Raw genomic sequence first — 12961 nt, forward strand, 5'->3', positions numbered from 1 at the left:
TAAAAGTGGCCGAATCATCACCGCTCTCCCTACATGTTACTGACTATCACTTATCAATATTGAAGGGGATGCTCGAAACTGGCGCCACTCACTGGTACCAGTACCGGTACTACCGGTACTCAAATTAAAGGTAGCTGCCCACAGCCTCGGGATGTTCACAGCTCTCAGCAAGTAGGCCTAAGGCACGTACCAAATTAACCCATTATTTGGTACAGAAAATAATAAATAAATAATACATAGAAATAATGGTTTGTTTTTCTTATTCGAGTATTTAATGCCAATGTGATTTAGTCATTAATTTGAGCCCGTATCCAACTGTTGTCACTTTTTTTTTTTTGTTATAAAGCACCACCTCCTCCTAGGTTACACTAATATTAAAATTGATTATGAGATGAAGGTGAGTACAAAAAAAGACTAGAAATTTGAGGGAATTTCAGATTCTTTGGTACAGTGATCAAGGTACCAAAAAAAATGTGTAATTGTAAAAAAGAAACTATAGAGGGCTTAAAAGAGAAATACAAAGAGAAAAGTTCAAAGTAAGCAAAAATGAAGAAAAGAAAAGATAAGAAAATAGAAAAGCAAAGTCAGTGGAAGCAGTGTACGTATAGCTACAGACAAACAGCAGAGATCGGTGCAGGGTGAAGTATATATATTAGGATGCGCAGTGAAGTAAGTAAGAGAGCGTAGTGAAGTATATAAGTGTAAAGAAGGACCAAGGAGGAGCTAAGAAGCGATACAAAGCGAAACTGCTCAAAAGAAGAAGAAGAGTGGCAGGGCAGGGGGCGGGGTGCGCGGCGGCCTGCCCCCCCCCCCCCCCTAAGACAGCTGATGACGGCCGAGGTGTACTTGAAGCAACACCTTTATAGCACCGGCGAGGCTCAGTGGCAGGGACGGCAGAGTAGAGAACCAGCAAGGCTCGTGTTTGCAGCAGCACCTGGAGGCCACGCGAACACGGTACGCGGTGACTGGTACGCAGGACACAGTGCATGAATAGTGAGGGTGTTCGTGGCAGTGTGCCGTTATTATCACTTACTCCGGTTGATGACATATTTGGATGATATTGACGAGAGGGATAACAACTACCACTGACGGGGCTCTAGAGGCTGTGGGCCCACAGCCTAACTAGCCCCATAAAACACCCACGAAGAAGAAGAAGTAACTCTCGTGAAGTTAATATTTACAATATGGATTCTTTTTGGTCCCTGAATGTAAAAAATGACTTTCGGAAAATAGGTACCCTACGTCCCTGTCCACCCAGAAGTGAATGGGTACCAGGTATTAATCGGGGGTTGTGTCCCGTCTCCTGGGATCTGGTCCCTTCTCCGATAATTCCTTTCCCTTCTGTCTCTCCGGCAGATGACCAAAGATGTTGCGCCGACTAAACGAAACTTTCCAACTTTTCCAGAAAATAGAAGGGGGCTCGAGGGGGGGCGAAGCTCCTACTCACCTGGTTTACTCACCTACGTTAGGGGGATCGTGGGCCACCCCATTAAAGGGGTTTTGGGGGCAAAGCCCCCCATTAGGTAGGTCAAGTTAGGTTAGGTTAATCAAAATTTATTCAACATGCATTGTGGGCCAACAAATATGCAGCACGGGACAAGACAAGGCAGCGGTAGGGGTGGGTGGGTGCACTATGCGGGCCGGAGGTAACGGTTGTGAGTGGGACGGCGGTGGGTGCACAACAGGCATTGAAAAGTCAATCATTTAGTGATTTCTGGGTAATACTTTATAAGAAGTCCGCCTCCCCCTTCGCCACTCCAGCCCCCCCTACTCCCCAAGACAAGCCTGGGGAACTGTGGGGAACTGAGGTTTTTTTTGGGGGAAGCCAAAATCACTGAAAAATGGGCTTCCAAAATTTCCCTAGAAAAGTCCCTAAATGAAGGAAAATTCCCTAGTCTCGAAAGTAAGGCAAGTCCCAACTTTATAACCTAACAGCCCCCCTCGCCCCCCTGCCAACCAAGGGGGGTGGACCCCCCCACATGTATGATGCACCGGAATTTTTTTTTTTTTTTTTCAGTGGGGAGTATATTTAAACTACAACAACCAAACTTTACGACCTACTAACAAGGGGGCTTCGCCCCCCTTGACCCCCCTCCTAACCAAGGGGGGCTGTGCCCCCCCTGGCCCCCCCCCTTAAAGGGAATTTTCCTTAATTTAGGGATTTTTCTAGGGAAAATTTGACAGAGGCAGGTAATCTTTCCGTGTATGAGAACAGTGACTGTACAAGGGAGAGGTGAAGGCCCCGTTTAAATGCCTGGATTGTGCCAGCACTAACAATGCTGTCTGGGAGGGAGTTCCAGTGATCAGTGCACCTAACACTGAAGAATCTGCGTCTACACTCAGTGGAGGTGTGTGGTTTGGCTAATTTGAATCTGTGGCCTCTGGCAGTAGTGACTGGGGAGATAGTAAATAGATCAGATGGAGAAATGGCACACTGATTAAGAAAGATTTTCCAAAATTAATGAGGTCTGCTCTCAAAAGTCTGCCTTGTACAGAGTATAGGTTACGAGCCTTGAGACGATCAGCTTAACCTAGTTCAGCCAGGCCATCTATGTGCTTGGTCCAGCGGCGCTGCACAGACTCCAGCAGCCGCAGGTCACCCAGGTATCCAGTGTTCCAAACAGTTGACCCAAACTCTAGTAAAGGTCTTATGTGGGACTTGAGGATGGCTAACATAAAGTCACTGGAGCGACAAAGAGTAGATATGAGTATGTTATTGGCTAATCCTGCAGCTTTATTAACTGTTGTTCTTATATTTGCATGAAACTTGAGGGTGTTGTCAACTAGAACTCCCAGGTCTCTATGGGTGTCAGCCAAGGACAGATCAGAGTTATCCAGGTGGTAGTGTTGAAGAGAGCCCACAGCTGTCCAGTCAGTAGAGTCATGCTGGCATCGTAGCACTACACACTTGGATGGGTTAAAGTTTAGCCCCCACAAGCTAGCCACCCTGGAGACGCTATTAATATCTCTTTGGAGAGAACTGAGATCTTCACCTTCTCCTGTGGATATGGATGCCTACATTAAAATGTTTACTCCCACAGCCTGTTGGGCACTTATTCTCTTCCTTTCACATTTTCTTTCACCAGGCACTCAAAATGCCTCTTGAATTCCTCCAATGTATCATTTATTTTAACAAGCACCCAATCTTTCTATATTCTGTAAATATCATTCTTCCCTCCCCCCATTTCTCTTTTTAACTTCTTTCTAGAAAAGTTGTTTGTTCAGCAGATAGTACTATTTTGCTAATGTTTTCCTACCTAATAGTGCATCTTCCTCTCTATACCAATCTATCTTAACCACTATTTTCACCAATACCTCACTCTCTACTCTGCCATTTCTCTTTCACCAGTAATTTTCTGTCCATCCTCAAAGGGTTACTGACACTGGCAAGGCTACTGCATTGCTCATTGTCGGAGGGACACAGGGCATCGGACCATTGAGAAACTCAAGGCACCATTGTCATGCAGTTATAAAATATGTTTTACAAAATACAAAACTATGACAATCATAACAAGAAAGTACTGACAGTACTCCCCCACCCCTTTGGTTTCACAACACAAAAAATCAAACATGGGGAAAAAACTGCTAAGTAGAAGAGTTAAAGAGATATGGTGTGGTAGGACTTTCCTACCATAGGCAATGTATGCAGTAGTCCTGAAGGTTCTCGCAAGAATCCATGCTCTGCTGTGTGCAGTGACTGAACCCTTAGGCATAAAAAAAAGTTTGTTTCATTAATATACTACATACTGGCAATGTAAAAATATAATGATTATGATGATGATAATTATGATGAGATTTTCCTGGATTAACCTTAGTAACATTTTTCTGTACCTGATTTTCATATTAAAAGAATACTTTTCAGTTCTTCTTATTGTTAGGCCAAGGTTACTAATCCAAGTTGTAATATCTAGATATTAATTTTTGTAAAGTCATTGAACAGTGTGCACTACAGATATAGGAATCCACCTTAGACAGTAAGGAAAGATGAGTTTTAGACAAAAATATTACCCCTTTTAATACACATGCATTTTTTACATTGTTTTAAATCATAAACCTACTCTGATATTATTAGTCACTGAAAGCCGTCGTTTCTCTGAAACTATGGATTTTCAAGTGTCAAAACATACAAAAGTTGTCAGAAGCAAAATCCTACTGGTATCAAAATAACTACTAGTAGTATCAACTTTGAAGACCAAGATTTTGATTTTCAGATACCAGCCACTATCTTTAGATTTGATTAGATAAATAATTGCTTACATCACATCCTATCATGAACTTGACCATGTCATGACATTATAAACATTCAGAAATGTAAAAAGAAAAACTGCATGTCACTGGGACATTGTACTGAGAGATAGTCTTTAGTGGTGTTCATCTGATTAAACTTTTATGAAGAGTCATGCCCAACAGAGGCAACTAATGCCAACTCATGTACTCGCCTAAGATTTTCATTATAAATTTAATGCCTTGACAATGTTTTATTCTTTAGTTATAATATTGTATGCACAAGATCAAAAGTTATAAAAGCTTTAGAGTTTGAAGAGATGATAGATACCACGAGAATTTGTCTTTATTGCTACAGAAGTAACATGAATTATCCTACAAAGAAAAAATATGCTGTTACGCATTACTTGGTCACAGGATCCACACAGAAGTGGTGTGCCTCCTTACCCTAGGCTCACTTCATCATGCCACAAGTGATCAAGGTCGGGGTGCTGACTGTGAGCGACCGATGCTCCCAGGGCAAGGCTCAGGATGAAGGTGGGGCCAACCTCAAGGCCCTGGTGGATGGTGGTGCACTCTTCAAGGGGAAGGCAAGCACTGTTACTTCCTGACTCTTGTTATGTACTTGATATCCAAATATGAAATAAGTGTATTACTTAAATTTTTATTTCATATTTTAAATTTCCTTTGAAAAATCATGTTATAAGTGATTATTGCAGTCCACAAGGTAGGTCCATATATCAGTAACAAAGCACTCAGTGTAGTGAGGGTGATTCTAGGTTATAAGATTCCACTGAAAATAATAACTACAGCCCATCTAACGTAACCTTATCACTTTACAGATGTATGCATAGGATTTTCCCAAGTTTGGTAGGTGGGTGGGAAAGAAATGAGTCATGGAGTTGGGCGTCAGGGATTAATAGTGGTTCTGTTACCTAAGATTGTTGAAGGAAGCACAGAGAAAGTAGAATATAACATGATTCATGACTTGTGGTAATATATACAGGTTTGCAAGTATTCCTGTGTCTCTGATGATCATGAACTCATCCGGGACAAATTGATGGAATGGTGCAGTGAAGAGGTGCAGCTCATCCTCACCACAGGAGGGACAGGGTTTGCCCAGAGGGATGTTACTCCAGAGGCAGTCAAGGAGGTAAGAGCCACTAAGTTGGTCATTTATATATGCATGCATTGAGTTAAGAGTATTATGGGTGATTGTATGTTGAAATATAGAATGTAGAGCTCTTTGCACATAACTACTTTCCAACCAAACACTGTATCAGCATGATATTATACTTATTATAACTAGGGATGTACCGATACCAAAATTTTGACCGATACTGATACCGATACCTGTGCACTGATTTTTTTTTATACAATTCCAGCAGCTAGAGGGCAATACCAAATGTTAAAAAAAAAAAAAAAAGACCCACCACTCGTTGTTCCACCATAGGAGGGAAGAAAAAAATGTAATCAGTGCTGGCCTGAAAAAAGGTGTCCATAGATTTGTAGCCAGACGTGCTGACCACTGCACCATGGAAATGTACGGCGCGGCGAGCCAGTAGTGCATGGTTAACCCAAGTGTTAACACCCACCTCCATGAGTTTCGACAAGGAGCGAGGGAGGAGACGCCTCGTGAGGTCTAGTTGACTCAGCTAGGTTAGCTTTACCTTAATTGCCGTACATTTAGGCAGAAGACTGTGAAGAAATAAATCCCCAGACCCTGGCAGCATGCACCATTGTGGGGCGACCATCTGACTGACTGAGGCAGGCAAATGACTATGAGGCGAGTGGAGGGGTTCTGCCAATCCTGCGCCGAAGCTACTAAACCTGTATTGTATGCGTCCGCGGTACCAAAGGCTATACTGTACACTAAGTATTATATACATGTATTCAAAGTAATTTGAATCCTTTTGTTTAAAGTGAAGAAAATTAAATTGTGGGAAATTCCAAACTATGTAGTATTATGATACTAGATAATTACACTTTTCTAATATTTTTTCAACAATTTTGAAAATCCAATTTCTATTGAACAAAATTATTTGCAACGAGTGACAAGCGACGTACAAAACTCCTTCAAGTATCGGATGTATCGGCAGAAAATCAGCCGATACCAGTACTCTTAAAATGTGCCGATACCGATACCAATACATCGGTACATCCCTAATTATAACACTCACAACACCACCTTATTATGCTCAGTGTTGGTTGTGGGATTCTTGTGAAGTTGTTCAGCCATTGTTATTACCCCAAAAAATATGGGCGGTTACCAGAAACAGTTACAGTTGAGTGAAACATTCATAGAAGGTAAGATGGTGCAGCAGATTCGTGTGGAGTATGCATCTCATGTGTGGGGGGGCTCCACTCACACAGCTCTTCTAGACAGTGGAGTCTAAGGCTCTTTGTCTCATCAGCTCTCCTCCTCTTACTGGTAGTCTTCTACCTCTTAAATTCCACTGCCATGTTGCCTCTCTATCTTCTATCAATATTTTCACGCTGACTGCTCTTCTGAACTTGCTAACTGCATGCCCCCTCCTCCCGTGCCCTTGCCACACATGACCTTCTACTAAAGCTCAACCCTGTACTGTCCAAACCCCTTATGCAAAAGTCAACCAGCATCTTCACTGCTGTAATTTAGTGAAGTTTACCTTAAAGTTACTCCTACAAGTGCCGTAATCATCCACATTTGGCTCCTAAGCCTATTTTTGCCAATTAGGTCGGGGTCTTAATCATCGTCTTCCAAAATAGCATCCTTGTCCGACGCTCTGTTAAAATGTTATATTCGAAAAACTGTGTTTCATAGCGTCTGAAACGCATAGTAGTTTGGTGGAGTCATGGAACTGAGGAATACATGAAGTAGAGAGCTGAAATGAGGGGTTGTGAACATTAAGAAAAGGGAGTGTATAAATGATGAAAACTGGAGATTTTGTGGCCAGTCCCTCAAGGAAAGTTGTCAGAAGGAATAGGGTATCATAGTCATAGATAAAGATATGCTATATGTTACCATGAGAGCTGTTTTTATCAAAAGAAGAGAATGGAGAGTACAGTAATCCCTAGCCATACGCGGTTCACTTATCGTGGTCTCGCTGTATCGTGGATTTATAAATTGTATCGTATTGCGGATTTTTCGCTATATCGCGGGATTTTGCGGTAAAATAAGCATTTTCTAACCTAAAAAATTAAAAAGATATTAATCAATGTAAGTAGGAACACACCTAAATAAGCGGCCTATTGGGCTGTTAGTCTTTTACCTGGTTCACTCCTCCCCCCACTTCCATTCTTTCTTCTCCCTCTCCGTCCCCGGATTTTACTCCTTCCTTCTCATTTCTTTCTTCTTTTCCTTTCACCTCCCTCCCACTCACACACTTTCTCTCCCCCTCTTTCCTCACCTTTACCTGACCCTCCCTACCTCTCTCATTTAATCTCTTTCCCTCCCACTCACACCCTTTCTCTCCCCCTCTTTTCTCATCTTTACCTGACCCTCCCTACCTCTCTCTTTTAATCTCTTTCCCTTCCACTCACACCTTTTCTCTCCCCTGTTTTCTCACCTTTACCTGACCCTCCCTACCTCTCTCTTCTTTTCCCGTCCCATTTCCTCCACTCATTTCCCTTGTTTCCTCCTTTCTCACACCCTTTTATCTTTAGTCTTATCTCTCACTCTATCACTCTTCCTCCCTTTCTCCTTCCCCATTAGATTATATGAAAACACACACACACATGTCCTGACCAAAGCCCTGACCTAACTCTCCCTTCTGCCACTCCCTCCCCACACCCTTCTCGTTTCCCCTTCTGTGTGTGTGTGTGTGTGTGTGTGTGTACACACATACACACACACACACAGAAGGTGAAATGGAAAGGGTGTGGGGAGGGAGGGGCAGAAGTGAGAGTCAGGTCATGTCTTGACTCTCCCTCAGGACCTGACATGACTCCCCATTGTCCCTCCCTCCCCACACCCTTCTTCTTGTTTTCATCCTCTCTGTCTCTCCCTGTTTCCTCCACTACTTTTCCTTGTTCTCCCTCCCTTCTTACATTCTCTATCGGTATTTTTTTTCATGATTCACTCTATCCCTCTCCTCCCTTTCCCCTTCGTATTTACCTAATTGTGATATGAAAGAAGTGAGCTACGCTCATATTGTCCTTTCTCTGAGTATTCTTCCGCCCCGCCAAACTAATTCCTGCGCGAAGTTCGTATTTACGAAGCAAAGGTCGAAAGTCGAAACAAGAATTATAGAATCATTTATTGGGACTGTGTCGTAACAAGGAAACATCATAGGAAGTGTTTATAAGTGTGGGAAAGGTCAATAGGAATGTGGGAAAGATTTGTAAGAGTGTGGGGATGGTTTATAAAGCGTTAAAATATATATAAATAATAAAAAAAATATATAAGGTCGCTACTTCGCGGATTTTCGCCTATTGCGGGGGGTTCTGGAACCTAACCCCCGCGATAGATGAGGGATTACTGTACTGTATTAGGAATGTGGATGTGATAGGATGTAACATTTTACTTTTTACATGAGAGCATATTATGAGAATACTTGAAAGAAAGGGAAGATGAAGATCTGAAGGAAATAACTGGACAACTGGAGATCAGCTCTGTCCACTCAACAAGGAAATCATCAGAAGAGATATTAACATGAATAAGGCATCATTCACTTTACTTTGATTTATTTATTTTTGTGAATGCCTCCATGTGTTGCTTTTCTATATGCTGGCCGGTTGCAGGTAATAGAGAGGGAAGCCCCGGGGCTGAGCACATGCATGCTGACAGAGTCCCTGAAGGTCACCCCACTGGCCATGCTGTCGCGGCCCGTGTGTGGGATGCGGGGAAAGACACTCATAGCCACACTCCCAGGAAGCAGGAAGGGCTCAGAGGAGTGTCTTAGGTAATACAAACTTTGCTATATATACACTTTTGTAATGTATCATGAGTAATGTCATTCTGGCTCTCCCAACAGGTTAGTGCTACCTAAAACTCAACTTATCCCTCCCTAAGTTATGATCAATTACATAATCTGCTTAATTTCTCTCTAGATGATATTCACCTTTCCAAAATTTCACATATTACTCTACTTTTCTCCTGGTACCGGCATGTTATATGCATCGTTTTGAGTATTGTTGGTGTCAGTTACTTAACGCAACTTGAGTAGTCTTTACGGGAGAGTAGCTGTCATCTTGATATTCGATGTCTCAGTTCTCAAGCCTTTTCAGGGGCTGCGGACCTAACAACAATTACTTGCTCCTTTGGCAGTACTAAGTTTTAAGGGCAACATATAAATCACCAGTAAAACTATAGCAGTAAATTAATTTAGCAAGGCAAATTTTATCATGAAACCAGAGGAAAGGTGCACAGTGACTACATAATTACCTAACATGCCCTGCCTCTAAGACCCTAAACAAGCTGACAAAGTATTATATACAATGATATATGTATTATCAACCCTTTGAAAATTTTGACAGTGAAAAACAGGGGAGGGCTCATGATTGATAGTTGTGACAAAACCAACTTGTTTTTTGAAGGTGCTAAAGTGTACTTATGAGTGTATCAGCCAGTCAGCCACACCACAAGAATGAGTCTCCATCCCTCCAACAGTCTCTGCGTGGCATACAGGCTGGTGGCAGTTCCTTTAATGCTATACAAGATAATGAAATTTGAAGCATGTCACGATCCATTGTCTCCAAAACAGTTAACTTGTGTCACCAACACACTGTAATAATTATTGGTGTAGTGAGCACAGTTCCTTTTTGTCCTAAACATCTGCTACTAAATACTTGTTCTAGTTAGCCTGCAGATAGTGATAGTGTGTGTTTATGTGCATACCTTCATGTGTGTATGTGTGTTGGTGATGGTAGGTGAAGGGGGCAGAGGTACATGTACCAGTTATCAACCATACTGTGGAGTAGCAGTCTGTTTAATCTCTTCAAGCACTGGACTACTTCAAAATACACTTTCACCTCATTGAAAACTAAAAAGAAAGTCAGATTAAAAACTAAATAAATGTATCCACATGCTACTTAACCCTAACACTGCAGGCTACTTTCACTACAGTTGTCGTTATTATGCTGTAGTGGACAACTGCTCTGCATAGTGGAAAACAGAATAACGTAGTTTTGTTTTATATCCATTATACAAAAATGTGCAAGACTTGATAGATTATTTTGTACTACTTGAGACAGAATTTGCAAGCAATGTCTTTTACACACACAACCCCTGATTTCCTGAACTAATAGAGGAGCACCAATCCAGGAACTGCAAAATTTTGGAAATTGGAAATAGCCCCAGGGCTACACCCCATTCCCGGACGTTTACCATACTCAGTCCAGCAATCGCCATTATTCAGTATACCTGCCCTGGACTTTTACTACACTTTGACCAACACATACAAGAAGGAATAACTAAACAAGTTATATGAAGATTTCCATCACATGTCACTGACAGTGGTGGTCACGAAGTGTACACCATTTTCTTTTTATACACCAGGTGCTTAACCCTTTCCCGGGCACTTATAGAAATAGTGGAGGTATCAAAAACTTTTAGTATGTTAAAATGGAGGATTTTCTAAGACATTTTTACTCTTGAAAATTTTTGATTTGATGCACCCATACATTGCAAAATTGCATTAAAGAAGTAGCCCATGCTGGCTATTTGCCCAATTTGCTGGTATTCACCCAAAACCCCTAAATATCACCATGTAGTACAGCTATTTAGCTCTGTGCTATAAGGTTTTGGTAAACTTCCCTCCATTGTGTTAGGTATGGGTGGGGTGAGAAGAGGAGCAGTTTTACGGAAATCCGCTCATTTTTTACTCTCGGGCCAAGCTGGCACATTCTCTTGCTCCCAGCATAGCTGCATAGATGCTTCTATTGGCTGAGACAAACAGGCGCCATGTACGTCATCACTGGGTGGCAGGAAACGCTTGTGAAAACACATGTTTTTAGTATCCCGACCGGGCTTTCGCACAGCAAAGGGTCAAGCATATTATGTGTACTACTGAATTAGTTACTAATGAATTTTTCTTTCTATAAAAGTCAAGTCATGAAAATATCATATAGGTAATTTAAGTTGGATCGTAATTACAAGCAGTGATGCAGTGTTTGCCATTTTCTTTTTCAGTTTTGTGGGTGGCCAAAAATATTATACTACTGTACTGTGAATTATTTACTTGATTTCAGCATATACTAAATTTACATGCAAATGTAAGGGCACAGATTGTTCACTTAACAGCATGAGACAACAATAAACAAATATGTCCAGCACGCACATGGCCACCTAGCGAATTTTGTTGACATTGACCGGGGGATGGAATCTAATGTATGGCCAGGCCTCTGCTTCAGTATCTGGACTTGGCCAGACAAATGCTGTACCCTAATTTTTGGCTTGGACTTTTATTTTGATCCTGGAATTGACCGGCCATACGTATGTCTGGCAATTGCTAGATCAGGCAAAGCCAGGAAATCCCATATCTGGGAAATCAAGGGTTGAGTGTATATTAATGTGAATTATGTGGATATGGCATCGACACTCCATCTCTACTCTCTATCACCCCCCTCCCCCTGATGCCTCTTCCAATATCAGTGACCTGAACATATGCAACTGTGTTGTCCACTTCTTGAGTTGTGGTTTGGCATCACGTCCTCATTTCATTCCTACTCCCTTCTTTCCTTGCTGCCTTCTTACTCACCCACCCTCCTAATCACTCAGATCTATTAACACTGGATGGGAGTGGCCTCAGCTGACATCAGCTCTTCATTTAATGGAAAAACACAACGTTCCTTTTTCCCCGCCTTCCTGTCACACTAATCCATTAACACAAGTGGGTGGGAGTGATAGGGTGGCATCCAGCTCAGTAACTCATAAAATATTACACTAGTACTTCATTAGGAAATGGGGAGCAGATGAAAACAGACAGACATGTAGTGGTGTCGAATTCTCCGTGCATGTAGGGGGGCTTCGTGGTGCAGTGTTTAGCACATTTGGCTCACAACTGAGAGAACCTGGGTTCAATGCCCGGGCGGAGTGGAAACATTTGGGCGGCTTCTTCGATACCCTACGCCTCTGTCCACCCAGCAGTGAATGGGTACCAGGTATTAACCCTTTCGTTGCTAAACGCTCGCAGTGAGCACTACCGTAACTTGCTGGTGGTGCTAAACGCTTGCTGCGAGCTCCAGTTGCACTCAAATTTGCTGCATATGAGAGTGTTCCAACACTATTTCTCACCCCACAGCATTGCCAATTCAGTGGGTTTTCCAGTAAATTTGGTGGAAAATCATATCAGCCTAGCGTGGAATATCTACGGACGAGCAACTGGTGGATGTTGTTGACCAATATAGCAACATTTTTGCATAGCTTCACCTATCACATGACTGATATTTTGACCAAATAGCTGTAAATTTTGCAGTTGGCAATACTGCCCTGCCAACACCCCATCATCAAGAGATCTACTCAGTAGTTGCCTTACAGCTGACCGTCGCGCACGTGTAAATGTACGTCTTCGCAGGCAACACCCGCTGAACGTGCCTGTACGTTAACAGGAAAGGATTACATTACCAAATCGTATAGATCTTGGCCTCCTCTTTCCAATGGTGTTTTTGTTTTTTAGCTGTGATGAATAGTTTTTGAGATACGGAGGTTAAAAGAGCGAGCACTAGTGTCACTTGCTGGTGGCGCTAAAAGCTTGCTGCGAGCGCCAGCCGCACTCGCAGTAAAAAACACCCCCTGAACGTGCCTGTACGTTCGCAG

At 42.3% G+C, this 12961-nt stretch overlaps 1 protein-coding gene across 10 annotated transcripts in view; it reads left to right on the forward strand.

Moving 5' to 3' along the window:
* Positions 1-593: 593 nt before the first annotated feature.
* LOC127007647 (gephyrin-like) overlaps positions 594-12961 on the forward strand; it is a 41070-nt gene continuing 28702 nt past the window's right edge. For 4 of the 10 annotated variants that reach the window (XR_007760319.1, XR_007760320.1, XM_050878836.1 and 1 more), the window contains exons 1-4: positions 606-954; positions 4677-4814; positions 5231-5377; positions 8947-9107. Coding sequence is in view for 8 of the 10 variants with exons in the window: in XM_050878836.1 (XP_050734793.1) it covers positions 829-954; positions 4677-4814; positions 5231-5377; positions 8947-9107 (572 nt within the window). In the remaining 2 variants the exon portion in view is untranslated. Of the gene's footprint in view, positions 969-4641; positions 4815-5230; positions 5378-5609; positions 5780-5944; positions 7997-8946; positions 9108-12961 lie in introns of those variants that run through there. The other 6 variants (XM_050878842.1, XM_050878843.1, XM_050878838.1 and 3 more) reach the window with 6 other exon arrangements.

The sequence above is a fragment of the Eriocheir sinensis genome, chromosome 36 (genome assembly GCF_024679095.1).
Source record: "Eriocheir sinensis breed Jianghai 21 chromosome 36, ASM2467909v1, whole genome shotgun sequence".
Taxonomy (NCBI): Eukaryota; Metazoa; Arthropoda; class Malacostraca; order Decapoda; family Varunidae; genus Eriocheir; species Eriocheir sinensis.